Source organism: Psittacula echo (genome assembly GCF_963264785.1).
Source record: "Psittacula echo genome assembly, chromosome: Z".
Lineage (NCBI taxonomy): Eukaryota > Metazoa > Chordata > Aves > Psittaciformes > Psittacidae > Psittacula > Psittacula echo.
Genome location: NC_137742.1, coordinates 88853518 through 88866999, shown reverse-complemented (window position 1 = coordinate 88866999; position 13482 = coordinate 88853518). Strand labels below are relative to the sequence as shown.

The window sequence follows — 13482 nt, the reverse complement described above, 5'->3', positions numbered from 1 at the left end:
GATGAAATAAGTAGCAGTGTTATGTAAAAAAATCTAAACAAATATAATAGGATTTCTGCTTTTGTATATTCCTATGCATGCATTTTTCTGCATGTAGATGAGACTTCTGTTTGGATTAAAAAAATAAATTGATTTTTAAAACCTGTATTTGAAAGTTAATCCATTTAGAAAAAAACTCCATCGTACAGGAAGAAGGCAGAATAATCAGTGTGGCATTTTCATTTGTTAAGACTGCATCTGTAGCAAAAAAAATATATATAAAATTGGATATTTTTAGTACAGCTGTTCTTTTTATTGAGAGATTTAATACTTAACATTTAGTACTGTGTGTTCCCCTCCACCAATAAAGTACTGTGGGGGGACAATACAGACATGCAAAAATTAATGGAGTTTGATTCTCTCTCATATTACCGACAGTGTGAAAAAAAATTATGCTTGGTGCTAGATACAGTTTCAAATCCCTTCCTTTGCTTTTTAGAACTCCAGTTCAAAAAAACTCCCTCCATTCTAATTGTAAAGTCACTGTAGCTTACCTCCACATCAATGAGCTCTGATAAATATAATCTCTCAGGTGAGCAACTGAGGAGCATTGACATTCATAAACATAAAAAATATTACCAGCTAGATCAAAAATGGCTCCTGCTGATGCTTTTCTTGTGGGCTTATGTATCCAGCCTTATACCTGACTTTCTACTTAATTTAATATTGACTCATTAGTTTTATTTGTTCCTTAACAAGCAGTAGGTTACATAATGACTTAAAATTCTGTTGTTTTGTGTAATTTTAAAAATTGTTTTTGGGTTTTCTTGGTGTTAATTCTCCCTCTTCTTTCAAGAAAAATGACTTGCAGTACATGCTTCTAATTACTGCTTCAAAGTATATTTGACAAGTGCTAGAAGTTGTAAATTCACCATTCCAGCGTACTGCCTATTTAAACTAGACTCAGAATCATTTAGGCTGGAAAAGACCTTTAAGATCATCGAGTTCCACTGTAAACCTAACTCTGCCCAATCCACCACTAAACCATGATTTAAATAAGCATTGCTTCATTTTCGAAGCAATTTTCCTTTTGTTAATAAACAAATACAAGTGGCCCTAGTTAAATAAATATCTGTCTTCAAAACAAAGTACTGCTTTTCCTTTTTAACTGCTGTCATCTCAAACTTCATCAGTGGCAAAAGACAAGTTAAGTCTTTCCTAGATTCTTCGAACTCCTCTTTTACTTTAGTTCCTGTCTAATAGTGATCATAACAGCAAACAATCACCTTGAAGACGGAGAATGGCAAATGCCTCTTTATAATCTTAGGCCCATAGTAGTCTTTGAAAATACTGACGTGTTTTATTAAATGTGCCACTTCCCCAGTTGCTTATAGAAGAAAAGCACAAAGCAACTAAGGTTAGATCTACACAAGAGTCAGAGAATACGAGGATTAGTATCTCTGGGAGAGTAAAATCAAGCCAACCCAGCAACACTGGGTAAAATTAAAAACCTAAAAACTTAGTTCTCTAGATTTAGATTACATATTCACAGAATAAGACAGTTTAAGGAAAGCACTAAGCATTCAGAAATCTCCCTGAAATACACATAAAGTATTCAAATCCTGCAGAAAATAAAGAGAAATCAAGACAGCCAAAATTTAAGACTGCAACATAAATATTTTTCTTTCTTTTTTTTCCCCCAATGAATGCAGGTATCTCATAGAAGGAAATGCACTACTCAAGTAATTGTACAAAAAAGACATAATAAAAGGAAAAATATTTATTGCTTTGCTATACATCAGCTTTAGCTTTAAACCTTCTCACCTTTGCACAAACATGTTTCAATGACCAACAGAACCACAAGCAATTGGTATTGCTTTTTAATTGGGTTTAAGAGAAATTTTCATGTCAAAATTAATTTGACCCTGACACCTTAATTTATGGGAACTGATAATGACAGTTTTCAGTATCTGCTATTTGTGCAAGGTAATGCATTTACAGTATCTGCAAATAAAAAGAGAGATGTAAGCACACCCAAAAAAAAAAGTGGGACCACCACCACATAAATAGTTTTTGCCAGCAATTGCCTTATAGGCACATTTTAAGTCAACTTGGAAGCTGATAGTAGTAAATTTTATTGTGCTAACTGAAGGATACAGCGTAGACATGGGGGTGAAAGGGAGCAGGGGATGGAAAAGATTTTTGTTTATTTATTTATTTTTAAAATATAAAGACCATGCCAAAGAAAATGCAAATTCCCAGTTTTGATGTCTATTTTGAGGATCTGAAACAAGGCTTTTAATCAATGTATTATACATCAATTTGATAATGTTAACTTCTGATTATTCAAATGTATGAAATATTCATAGAGAACTGTCCAAACTTTTACATTTCTCAGACTTCTTTACTCTATTAATTATCATGCCTGGAAGCTTTTTAGAAAAAGCAGCAGCCATCAGCCTGACTGAACCTGACAAGCTAGTAAGGCCCAATTACACTGGCACTCTGTGGGACTTTGATGTACTGGAAACGAAAAGAGATAGGGGCAAATTGTATAGCACATTATGTTAATGACTTGATTTCATCCAGCCACTAAACTTTATGTAGCCTGTTAAAAAAGATGCTAACACTAATTACGCCACTTTGGAAAGGAAAGAAGGGGACAAGCATTTCATACCGACAAAGTGAAGCTCATAAATGTTGTAAATGAAATGAAACAAAATGAAGTAATCTATGATTAATTATACATCACAGACAAGAAGAAAAGAGAAAGAAGTAAGTGGTACAGCTAAGTACTGGAAAATCTGTTAGATATCCTTTATGATCAACATATCTAAGAAATAACCATGAACTGTCCAATTTGCAACATGCAAAAAAGGAACAGTATGATCTTAAATGGCTTAAACAGTTTGGCAAAGAACTCAGATTTATAGGATAATTAGCATAATGATCTCTAAAAATCACAAGTCTTATTTACAGTGTTTGATTATCAGCAGGATATTTATCTCAAAAGATAAAAGGCAGCGATTTTTAATCTTAAAAAATATAAATCCAATCATAATTTTCACATGCTGTATTCTATAATTAACCCAAGATTTCACACACAGCAATGTCTATTTTGACAATACAATTTGTATCAAACATGTTGTCTTAATAGCTTATAGCTTTTGTTGTTGTACCTACCCTTCTTGAACATGCATTTTGTTACCAGAGAAACAGATCAATGGAGAGAAGTAGAAATTAATGAACTAAAATGAACCTACACTCAAAACCCTCTCAGAAGTGTTCTTAAATAATTTTGATAAAATAGAATACAGGATGATGAGAGATGTGGATCAACCGTATTACAGTTTGACTTAATGATCACGAGTAGCAGTCATTTTAGTTCTCGAAATTACAGGTGACATTTTTTTTCAAGATTTTACCTATAAACAATGCAATTCTGTCTTCAAAAGTACCTTCTGTGTCTTACTGCAGCGTATGTAAGTAACAGCTTTTTGAAATTCCTTCTACAACTTAAAAAAAAGGCACAATAATTCTCATATGAAACACTGCTTCATGTTGCTAGTTACTTTGTAAGATGTCACACAGCCTTGAAGAAGGGATTAAAAAACCAAAAAAATCAAACTACCTCTAGGCTATCCAATTACAGAACATTAAAGAAAGTTAGAACCAATATTAACAGTACACCCTGGTCCTTTAAAAGGAGGCTAAGACAAAGCAGAGTATTAACTGTTAGAATTTTAAGTGCCAGTTTCATATTTTCTAAGATTGTTCAGCCAATGTTAGATCTAAAAGTAGAAAATTTTCTTACTTTTTAGAAAACTATAGTATTGAACTTACTCTACGTAAATTTTCCAAATTCCTATTATGCTGTCTTATTCTGTATGTATTAACTTTACACTCATCAGTTGCTGGTTTTGAATAAGCCAAGAGAACATTATTACTGTACATTCCCACAAATAACAATACACTGAAGTGACTGAATCTTGTACCTGTACAAACCTTATTGAAAACAAATGGTCAGCTCTAAAACTGTTGGGAAGACAGGAACAAAAATAAATCTATGGATGAACTAACAAACATATGCAAGGTTTATATGTCATTAACAACCCCAAGCTTATGCAATTGCCGTTTCAACAATATTCAATCAAGTCAACATACTGCGATGAAGTATAGTGGGTAGCTAAGCATTACAGATTTATGACAGGCCCTGACAAGTGATATTATCCTCCTCTTCCTCAGAAAGCACTGCAAGAAGCAGAAAAAGCTCATTTCCCAACATAAAGGCAACAGGTAGAACTGAACAAGACTAAGCTCTTTAGACATTCACATTACAATAGCTATCTTCCGTTAGATAGATTTTGTGCAGGACTAATATTTGACTTTGGATTGAAACTAATTAGAAAAGTCTAATTCTAAGTGTGTATGACAATAATGGAAAAGATGACAACAAATTTCTCCATTAGAAAAACACCTATAAACCACATGCACAATATAGGCACATTAACTTCTCTTCTTCTTTGTGGAAAGGCGTCTACTTAAAATGGAAACAGGAAAACACATTCATTGAAAATGCCTTTGAATCTAACCTTAGCTATAAGCAAAGCTACTCTTAGAGGGCATTAAGCTCAAGATATTTTTCTTAGACTTACCATGTAATTGCCATAAATACTCTGACTCACCTGTTTAATATTCTTGGATAGCGGACATGAAACAATACAGTCATCACTGTCAGTTATTATTGATTCAATGGCATCATTTTCTTGTCTATCATCTTGATCTGCAAAAATAGAATCAATAGAGTTAGACGCCCCTGTATTTGTAGTCCATCTGAGACTTGCTGAGAAACCTGATAGCAATATATTTGCTTTTCTAATAAATAAAGGGCAAGTGCCAGGTAAATCTTCTCTTCCTTGCAGAAGATTAATAGTGGCAAATCAATGACCTTTACAGTCATCTAAACTGTCTATTTTTCTGATTTGCTACAAAAAATAGTAATGTTTCCCAGATGAAAGTTGATGACTGGAATGATATAAGTCCTGTGATGAACTGAAGTATGAACAACAGTTAGCTTTATATAAGAATATGGCCTGAATTTGTGAATTTCCTCTGACTATGTTGAACATTCTTCTTTACATGTGCATGGTGTACTTTTTTTTCTTTTTTTAAAGTAGATCTATATAAATGTGTCTTATTTTCTAAAACATTCAGGTCTCTTTTCTCTGGAGAGAATTACTTATAACACAATAGTATTCAACATAATGTTTTTCCAATTTTTCTAATGAATTCTTATGTGGAAACTGCAAATAACTGAACATAAAATTTTAGTATCTTGCTTTTGCTTCAAACTTGGCACCATTGACTTCATTTATTTAAATGATAAACAGTTGAATCTTGGAGGTGGAATAAGATGACCTGGCTTCTATAATCTTTAAATAAATCTGCCTCTAACAACTTTATGTCACAGATGTGATAACACATAGTACCCCTCTCACTGTCTGAAAGGATTTCCAATATCAGCAGTGGCTGTTATCTGCAGACAAAAGGAGAATATTCATTAAAATATTCTTTAGAACAGCATAGTTCTAAGGGAGACTATAAAGACATTTAAAATAGAAGCCAGGTTTCTTTTAATATTTTATGAATCTAGGTCAGATACCAGATTTTTGCATTCAATTACAATACAGTTTCTGTTTGGGAAGAAAATAACACGACCATATACAATATCCAGCTTCAGCTATAAAGTATACCAGAATACAATTTCTGTCATGAAGCTTCTCATAATAAGGCAGTTTCCACTGCTAATAAGAAATGCTTAAGAAAATTCAGAGACATAGATTTATCAAGAAAACACAGTTATTTATTCATAAAAATGATTTCTACCTTCTGGTTCCAATTCTTCGGTTATTTCTGTCTCATCTCCAGAGGTAACTGAGTTTTGGTTGGCCAACTGCCCCTCTGACAGATGTGAGGGGTCGTCTTTTTCCTGTTGAATTTTTTCAGCCATCTCGTTCACCGTATCATCTGCTAGCCTTTCTTGCTTAACCTCAGGTACCATATGCTATACAAAAAAAGATAAACTTACAGTCTTTGTAACACTCATGGAACAGTAAAAGTTACTGAAGTTCAAAACTTGAAGAGAGTTATGGCTCATATTAATTATACATAGCCTTTAAACAATTATATTGCTTATGCACTGCAGGAAACAATGAGAAGTTGTCAAATTCAGTAACAAATAATTGATACTGTGATACAGAAGACAAAATTCTCTAATGACGCATATTTGTGAAAACATAACTATTATAATAATTTGGTATCTGTCAACATATATACAGACTGTTATATTTCCATATTCATTTATATTTCAGCTCTTTCAGTCTACAAAACTCAGCCTAAAAAACCCAACCCAACCCAACCCAACACCACCTTACTCAGCAATTTTACAACTTAAATCATACAGTATTTTCTATTTCAAAAGCAAACTGAAATAATACAAAAGAGAACTGGCTTTGCTACAAAATGCAAACTTGTTATCTAAGGTAACCTGTCTTTACTGCATAAATTACTCTGAAGTAATTTTATTCCCTCCTCTCTCTTCAGTACAACTACATAAAATACTACCTCATGAGCAGATATAACATTACAGACATGGCATCTTCCATAGAAATTTACTGGAGACCTATGCCTTGTTTATTATCCAACAATTCTCCTATTGGGCTGAATTTTCCACAAAGACACTGATGCCTCACTTTCCACCCTCAGAATTCATGAGATAACTTTCAGCTATGCACAGAACAACCAGGGAGCTGAAGAGTTATTTCTAGTCTAACACACCTGGAGCCTAAAATTATTTCTATTCTAACACATTTTGAGCCACACAAAGCAAAACAATGTTAACAAACACTTATGAGTCTTACTCTGTAAAGATTATCTTTGAAGTTTTCAAGTTGTAAGAAACTGACTGTATGTCTCCTTTACGCTCCTCCTTGGCACAGATGATATGTCACACCAACTGTGCTTTAGGCAAAGTTTGGCCATTCTTTTTAATTCCTCCAGCTCAATATTCCAAAGTTACTCCATTTCTTCTTCATTCCCCCCCCACTATAAAATGGTAATTTCGAGAGGAAAGACAAAATAAACTTCATCCAAACACTGAAGGAAGTGATGAGATTCCTCCTTTCTAATGGTAAAAAAAGACTGTCATCATAAGGAATTACTTTTTTCATATTTCAGAGATGTTTTTGTGATCTTACTTTACAGTAGTTTGTTTTTTGATGCATGGCTGAAGAAATAACATGTGTGGAGTTCAAATGCAATGTATTATATAAACCCACAAAACCTGAATAATCTCATACCTCTGAAACACTTGGAACTCTTGAAGCCTTCATTTTCTGTGCAAGCTCCATGTTATTTTCAAGAGAGCCCTAATTTATGGGTGAAATTAGGGGAAACCTTTAATATATAGCAGACAATTAGCACACAAAAGTAAGTATAAATTTACAGGTGAAGAAGTGTTTGGACAGGAAATTCTATCCTTTGCTTTCCTGCATTAGCACTGCTGTGTCTATCCTCTGCTATAACATCTGCCTGTGAGGCTGGACAATTCTGGCAAATAGTTTGGGAAAACCAAACACTCATTCCACTGACTAGTGAGTCTGCTTTTCTGGAAACAACTACTTGCTTTGGCATGTGTCACATTAATATTCAAGCACTAGATTCTCTGCTATTCAGAAAACAAACAGGAAAATGAAACAGACTGTTCCTGTACAGTTTTAATCCATTGAACTTCTAATTCTCACATATTACAGAAGCACCATCTATTTCACTATTTAGTTCTAGCAGTATTTTTGCCTCTAACCAGGCATCGAGGCTTGGATTTTTAAAACATCTAGGGGAACTGCCCAACCAGTAATGAAGATTAACTATGGAGACTGAGTAGCTGTCTCCCTCAGGAAATCCTAGTTTGTGAAAAATTGTCCAGCTTTGACAAGTTACTGTTTGGACAGCTCAATATAAATATGTTGTGTGTAACTTTATGGCAAACATTGCATTTTTCCATATCTAAGCTCTCAAAAGATTTGATTTTATCAACATTTATTATTTTTTTTTATTTAATAAATATGAAAGACCTACTTAATTCTTATTTCCAGTCTACATCGTATGGCTCAAAACAATAGCAGAACCACCTGTGAATTGTAAACTGATATTAACATCATTTTCATTGTATGTGTAATCTCAGATGATGAACTGTGTCAAATTGTGTATCTCATTAGCACAACACTCAGTATCTGTTTGGATCAAGCTGGTTTCTTGAGCCATTTATATGTCCGTGCAAGTGGTATGCTGTACAAAGACACTTAAATTAATAAGCCAGACAGCTGAGAAACACAGTGCACAGACAGCTGCTTTGTGCTATTAGAATCTGTCCTGTTTATGAAAGTTGAAGCTTGTAAGCTGTGGAGGACACCAAGCAATTCTGAGGGAGTCACACAAATATTCCTGTATTGTATCCCCCACCTATATGCAGTACTATGCTATCATTCATTGGCTGGGACATCCCAGTCTTGGGCTGCTAAAATAATTGAGTGTTCTCAATTATTAGCTCTATGAATTGTTCACACTAAGACGTTAGTAGCTCTTCTTGCTTTAACATGCATGAGAAAAATACTTAAACTTACTATCATCTGTTTTGTACCAAGATCCAGGAAAGATACCTTCTTCTCTGCTTGAGCTGCACACTGCCTTTGTTTGGGTGTTGGTTTCTGTAATAAAATAAACATAGCTGAAGACCATTTATTGCCATATTCTAATCATCTTATTTTAGAGATGGTTACAAATAAATTTTGAGGAATCTCAAATTTTCTCAAAGCCAAATCTAACTGCACTAAATTCAATTCTGGCAAAATTATGTAGATGCTGTTTGAATAAGCAAAACCTCTGCAACTGGAGATATCTTTCTGAATTCAGCCACAAATGAATATAAAACTCTACAGATCATCTGTGGAATGCAATGAGTTCCAAGTAAGAAACAATTGTAGGATTCAAGTTAGTGGTATCATGTATGTGGCAGAATGATTTATTATTATCTTTTATGGAGTGCTTGATTTTTTTTCTTGTGTAGGCTTAGTGTACCTTTAACACCTTTCCTTACACCACTCCCCTTGGAAAATTTTAACAAGAAACAAAAACAAGACTGTTAATAGTTGCAAAATTAAAAAAAAATACATCCATAATTAGCTCTGTCATGATATTATAATACAAAGACAAAAATAATAAAGTGGTTTATTACTCTTAATGCTTTGCTTTTTAACATATTCCACTGATTTTTACACACACACACGAAATCTTTACAGTACTTTTAATTTATGAGTGATTTTTAAGAAGCTATTTGGTATTAGCACCACGCTCCAGACACCATAATAACAAAGAGCATAGTGCTAATACACCTATGTATCTGTATATATGGCTTGTGTCTGGCTGATTAAGACTTGTTTCGGCTCAAAGCTGATTGAGTTCTGTCTGAGCTTCTAGGAGACCATAGAAAAAATAGCTAATTTCATGACTGTCATAAATTTCAAGCATACCCCTGAAGTTACACAAGCATGTGACTACATTTTATGCAGGTCATCTACACTGGAAAGAGTAATAAGTACTTTAAAAAAATAAGTACTAAATTTATAGGGAAGACATTTAATGGATGTTGTATCTCCTCCCTTTTCCCCCCACCCTTTTGCTAATCAGCTATCTACCAGTATAAAAGTCTTTAAAAAGTTTTGGACACAAGAATGATTTTACTTCCCAAAGGAAGTTGAAGATGGTAGTTATACGAAGTATTTGTGCTATGTATTTATTTTACAGTAAGGACAAATCCTGGTAACTGGGGAAAAACTAAATGACCTGCTGTAACAGCTCTTTTATACCTCTTAACTTCTGTGAGTTTGTTAAATTACTTACTGTCACCAGTGAAGTAAAAGAAGAATGGACTGAAGTCTGAATTTTTTCCTCAGCTAATAATTTAGTTGCCATTGATTTCTCATTTTGAATGTAATTTCCTAAGTCTGCAGCCATTGTTAATCCACTTGGTGGCAGGTAGACATGTTCCCATTTTAATTCAACTGTGATGGTCCCAGCAGTATATCTTTCAGAATCTGTTAGTTCAAAAATACCTGAAAACAAAATGTAAATATCTTCTCTAAATTATCTTATTCTATACCTATACAAGAAAACGTAATACGAATCTGAATGGGTTTCAGGAATTAAGTGACTTAAAAGTCTTAATTTTAGAAGCTAATAGTGTCAAAATGCCCAATATAACACTGTGGACATTCAAAATACAGAATTTAAAAGGGACTGGATTACTGAGTAAGTTCAAGATGTCCTGTAGGTTCCTCAGATAATCCAATACCAGATTATATTGTTATTGACATCTTTCAAAAGATCTAAGACATTTCCATATTTTACTAACTTTTATTAAAGAAAATGTAAGTTTTAAAAATCTGTGAGAAGCTAAACCTATCAAGAAGAAACACACTAAATTCACTTACAGATTTTATCCTAGTCTCCATTTACATTGAATAATTATAGAGCCATATGTTTAAATTATCTTACAGTTGGCAATAAAATAATTAAACAGCTTTTATATTATAAATACCATATTAACTGATATCAGCTTGCAGAGAGCAGCTGATGCACTGAAGGCAGAGCTGCTATTCACACTGTAGAAAAATGGCCTGATGGAAACCTCATGACATTTGACAAAACCAAATGCAAAATCCTGCATCAGCCCAGGAGCAGTCTCAAACAGTAGCACAAGATTGGGGGCTGACTGGCCACATGCAGCCTTGCAGGATAAGAGCTGGTCCTGTTTGACAAATACAAGCCAGTGAGGATGGGTCTTTGCAGCAAAGAATGCCAACTACACCCTGGCCTGTATTAATAAAAAGGCAGTCAAGCAGGTCCAGAGGTGTCACAATTTCCCTCCAATACCTACGAGATGGCACTTATAATACTATGTCCAGTTTTAACCTCTCCAGCACAAGACACTGGCATTCTGGAGCAGGTCCAGTAGAGGGCTGCAGAGAACTTCAGGGCAGTGGAGCGCATGGCATAGGAGAGGCTTAAAGAAGTGATCTGTTCAACTTTCAGAAGAGGAGGCTCAGTGGGGATCTTACTGCCACCTAATAGAAGGGTGAGGAAAAGACACAATCAGAAGTGCACAGCAGGAGGAGGACAGCCTACAGACACAAGTTGGAATATGGGAAATCCCATCTCTGCAAGATGAAAGTCTTTATTATGACAGAGATCAAACATAATTAATTAAGCAGTTAAATTCAGTCAGTGCTAGACTGATAACATCACTCCAATTATAATAATTTATCAAATCATAATTATTCTGTACCTGGGCCAGTACAGAGAACAAAAAAGGGATTTAAAAAAACTTTCTTAGGAGCATGATAAACGAATGTTTGGACACACATTTTTCTGATTTTTTTTTTTTTTTTAATTGTGGATTTTAAAGAAAACATTCACTCCTTTCTCTTAAATCTCAGAAAATGTCAAGAGGGGAAATTCTATTATTATTATCCACTCTGTAAGGTACAGATTGGACTTCAGTTCACAGATAAATCACAAAACCAAACACCACTTTAAAGTTTGAGTCACAATCCAACAATACTGGAATGTTCTGTTAGTACTGTCTTAGTAAACAAGCGATATTAGAATTTTTTTTCTCTCCCTGGGTCTTTTCTTTCTCTAATGTTTGAAGTTTAATGTTTATATTAAAAAATCATTCATCAGTTCCAGAGCTCTGACAGACTTTTCACTAGCCATGTCTTAAGTAACACTGAGATGCAAAATTTACTTCCAGGATCTCACTGGAGTTAAAATTCTGTCAGACAAGAATGATACAGGTTTATAGAATCACTGAGGTTGGAAAAGACCTCTCAGATCACGAAAACCAACTGTAAACATAACACTGCCAAGACCACCACTAAACCATGTCCCCAAGTGGCACATCTACATGGTCTTTTCAATACCTCCAGGGATGGTGACTCCACCACTTCCCTGGGCAGCCTGTTACAGTGCCTGACAACCCTTTCAGGGAAGATGTTTTTCCTAATATTCAGCATAAACCTCCTCTGGCAAAACTTGAGGCCTTTTCCTCTCAACATACCACTTGTTACTTGGGAAAAGAGAAAAACAAAAAAGAAATCATCTTTCAGATAGTTGTATAGAGCAATAAGGTTCCCTCCTCAGCCTCCTTTTCTCCAGATTAAACATCATCAGCTTTGTCAGGCACTCCTCACTTGTGCTCCAGACCCTTCAGCAGCTTTGCTGCTCTTCTTTGGACACTCTCCAGCACCTCTAATGTCTTTTTTGGGAGCCAATGGCCCCAAACTGAACACATTATTTGAGGTGTGGCCTCACCAGTTCCAAGTACAGGAGGATCATTACTTCCCTTGTCTTGCTGGCCACACTATTTCCGATACAAACCAGAATTCTGTTGGCCTTCTTGGCCACCTGGGCACAAGCTGGCTTATATTCAACAGCCATCAAACAGCACCCCCAGGTCCTTTTCCACTCGACAGCTTTCCAGCTACTCTTCCCGAAGCCTGCAGCATTACATGAGGTTGTTGTGGCCCAAGTGCAGGACCCAGCACTTTGCCTTGTTGAATCTCATGCAATTGGCCTTGGCCCATGGATCCAGCCTGTCCAGATCGCTCTGCAGAGCCTTCCTTTAGTTTGATTCTTAGAGAGACTTAAAGAGTTACAAAAGAGGATGTAAAGATTTTGTTAAGTTTAAAGAAGTCTAATTCTTACCTGAGATAGATCTGTCATGTGCTAAAGAGATAAGAGGCACATTGGCTTTCCCTACATAAGAACCTTCTTCCGTTTCATCATCATCAAATACATAAAAGGTTATGGATTCTGATTTTAGGTATCGGTCTAACTCTGCATTCATTGGCACTTGGAAACACATATGGTCATCTATTTGTGGGTTGTTGTTGCTAGCAATGATAGGAGTATCATGGTCTGCAAAATCAAAGAACTTGTAGACAACATAAGGATTTGGCTGAAGATGTTTTTTTCGGGACTGTAGATTATTACAACATTTTATTGTAATGTGGAGTTCATTTAAATTGCCATCTGTTGAAGTGCTGACTTGGGCAGTTCTGAGTATCTGCTGCTTTAAATGAAAAAGAAGTTAAATTAAAACCATTAGAATTCTTATGCTGGCGAATTCTAGAAAACTATATAAATAGAACAAATGACATTATTTCAACAACACTCCAACTACTGTTTAATTTAAAATGTCAAAATATTACTTGTTCTATAAATTGAGCGACATCTCTTGGGTTGTTGGTATAAGGGAAAATGAAGTTAATCCTTTCAGGTCAGTGATTGTTTGCTTTAATCTTCTAAAGTTTTACGATCTACTTGTCATTTGATTATCTACAAAGCAGTGAAGACCACAGTTTTAGGAGTGATTCATATCTAGTG

General features: G+C 34.8%; 1 protein-coding gene across 1 annotated transcript in view; it reads right to left on the bottom strand.

Moving 5' to 3' along the window:
• Positions 1–13482, bottom strand: part of RPGRIP1L (RPGRIP1 like) — a 79026-nt gene that overhangs the window by 23755 nt on the left and 41789 nt on the right. The window contains exons 18-23 of the mRNA XM_080637095.1: positions 12802–13168; positions 9937–10148; positions 8661–8744; positions 7338–7406; positions 5866–6043; positions 4665–4762 (exon numbers count right to left, since the gene is read on the bottom strand). Coding sequence (XP_080493221.1) covers positions 4665–4762; positions 5866–6043; positions 7338–7406; positions 8661–8744; positions 9937–10148; positions 12802–13168 — 1008 coding nt within the window. The remainder of the gene's footprint in view (positions 1–4664; positions 4763–5865; positions 6044–7337; positions 7407–8660; positions 8745–9936; positions 10149–12801; positions 13169–13482) is intronic.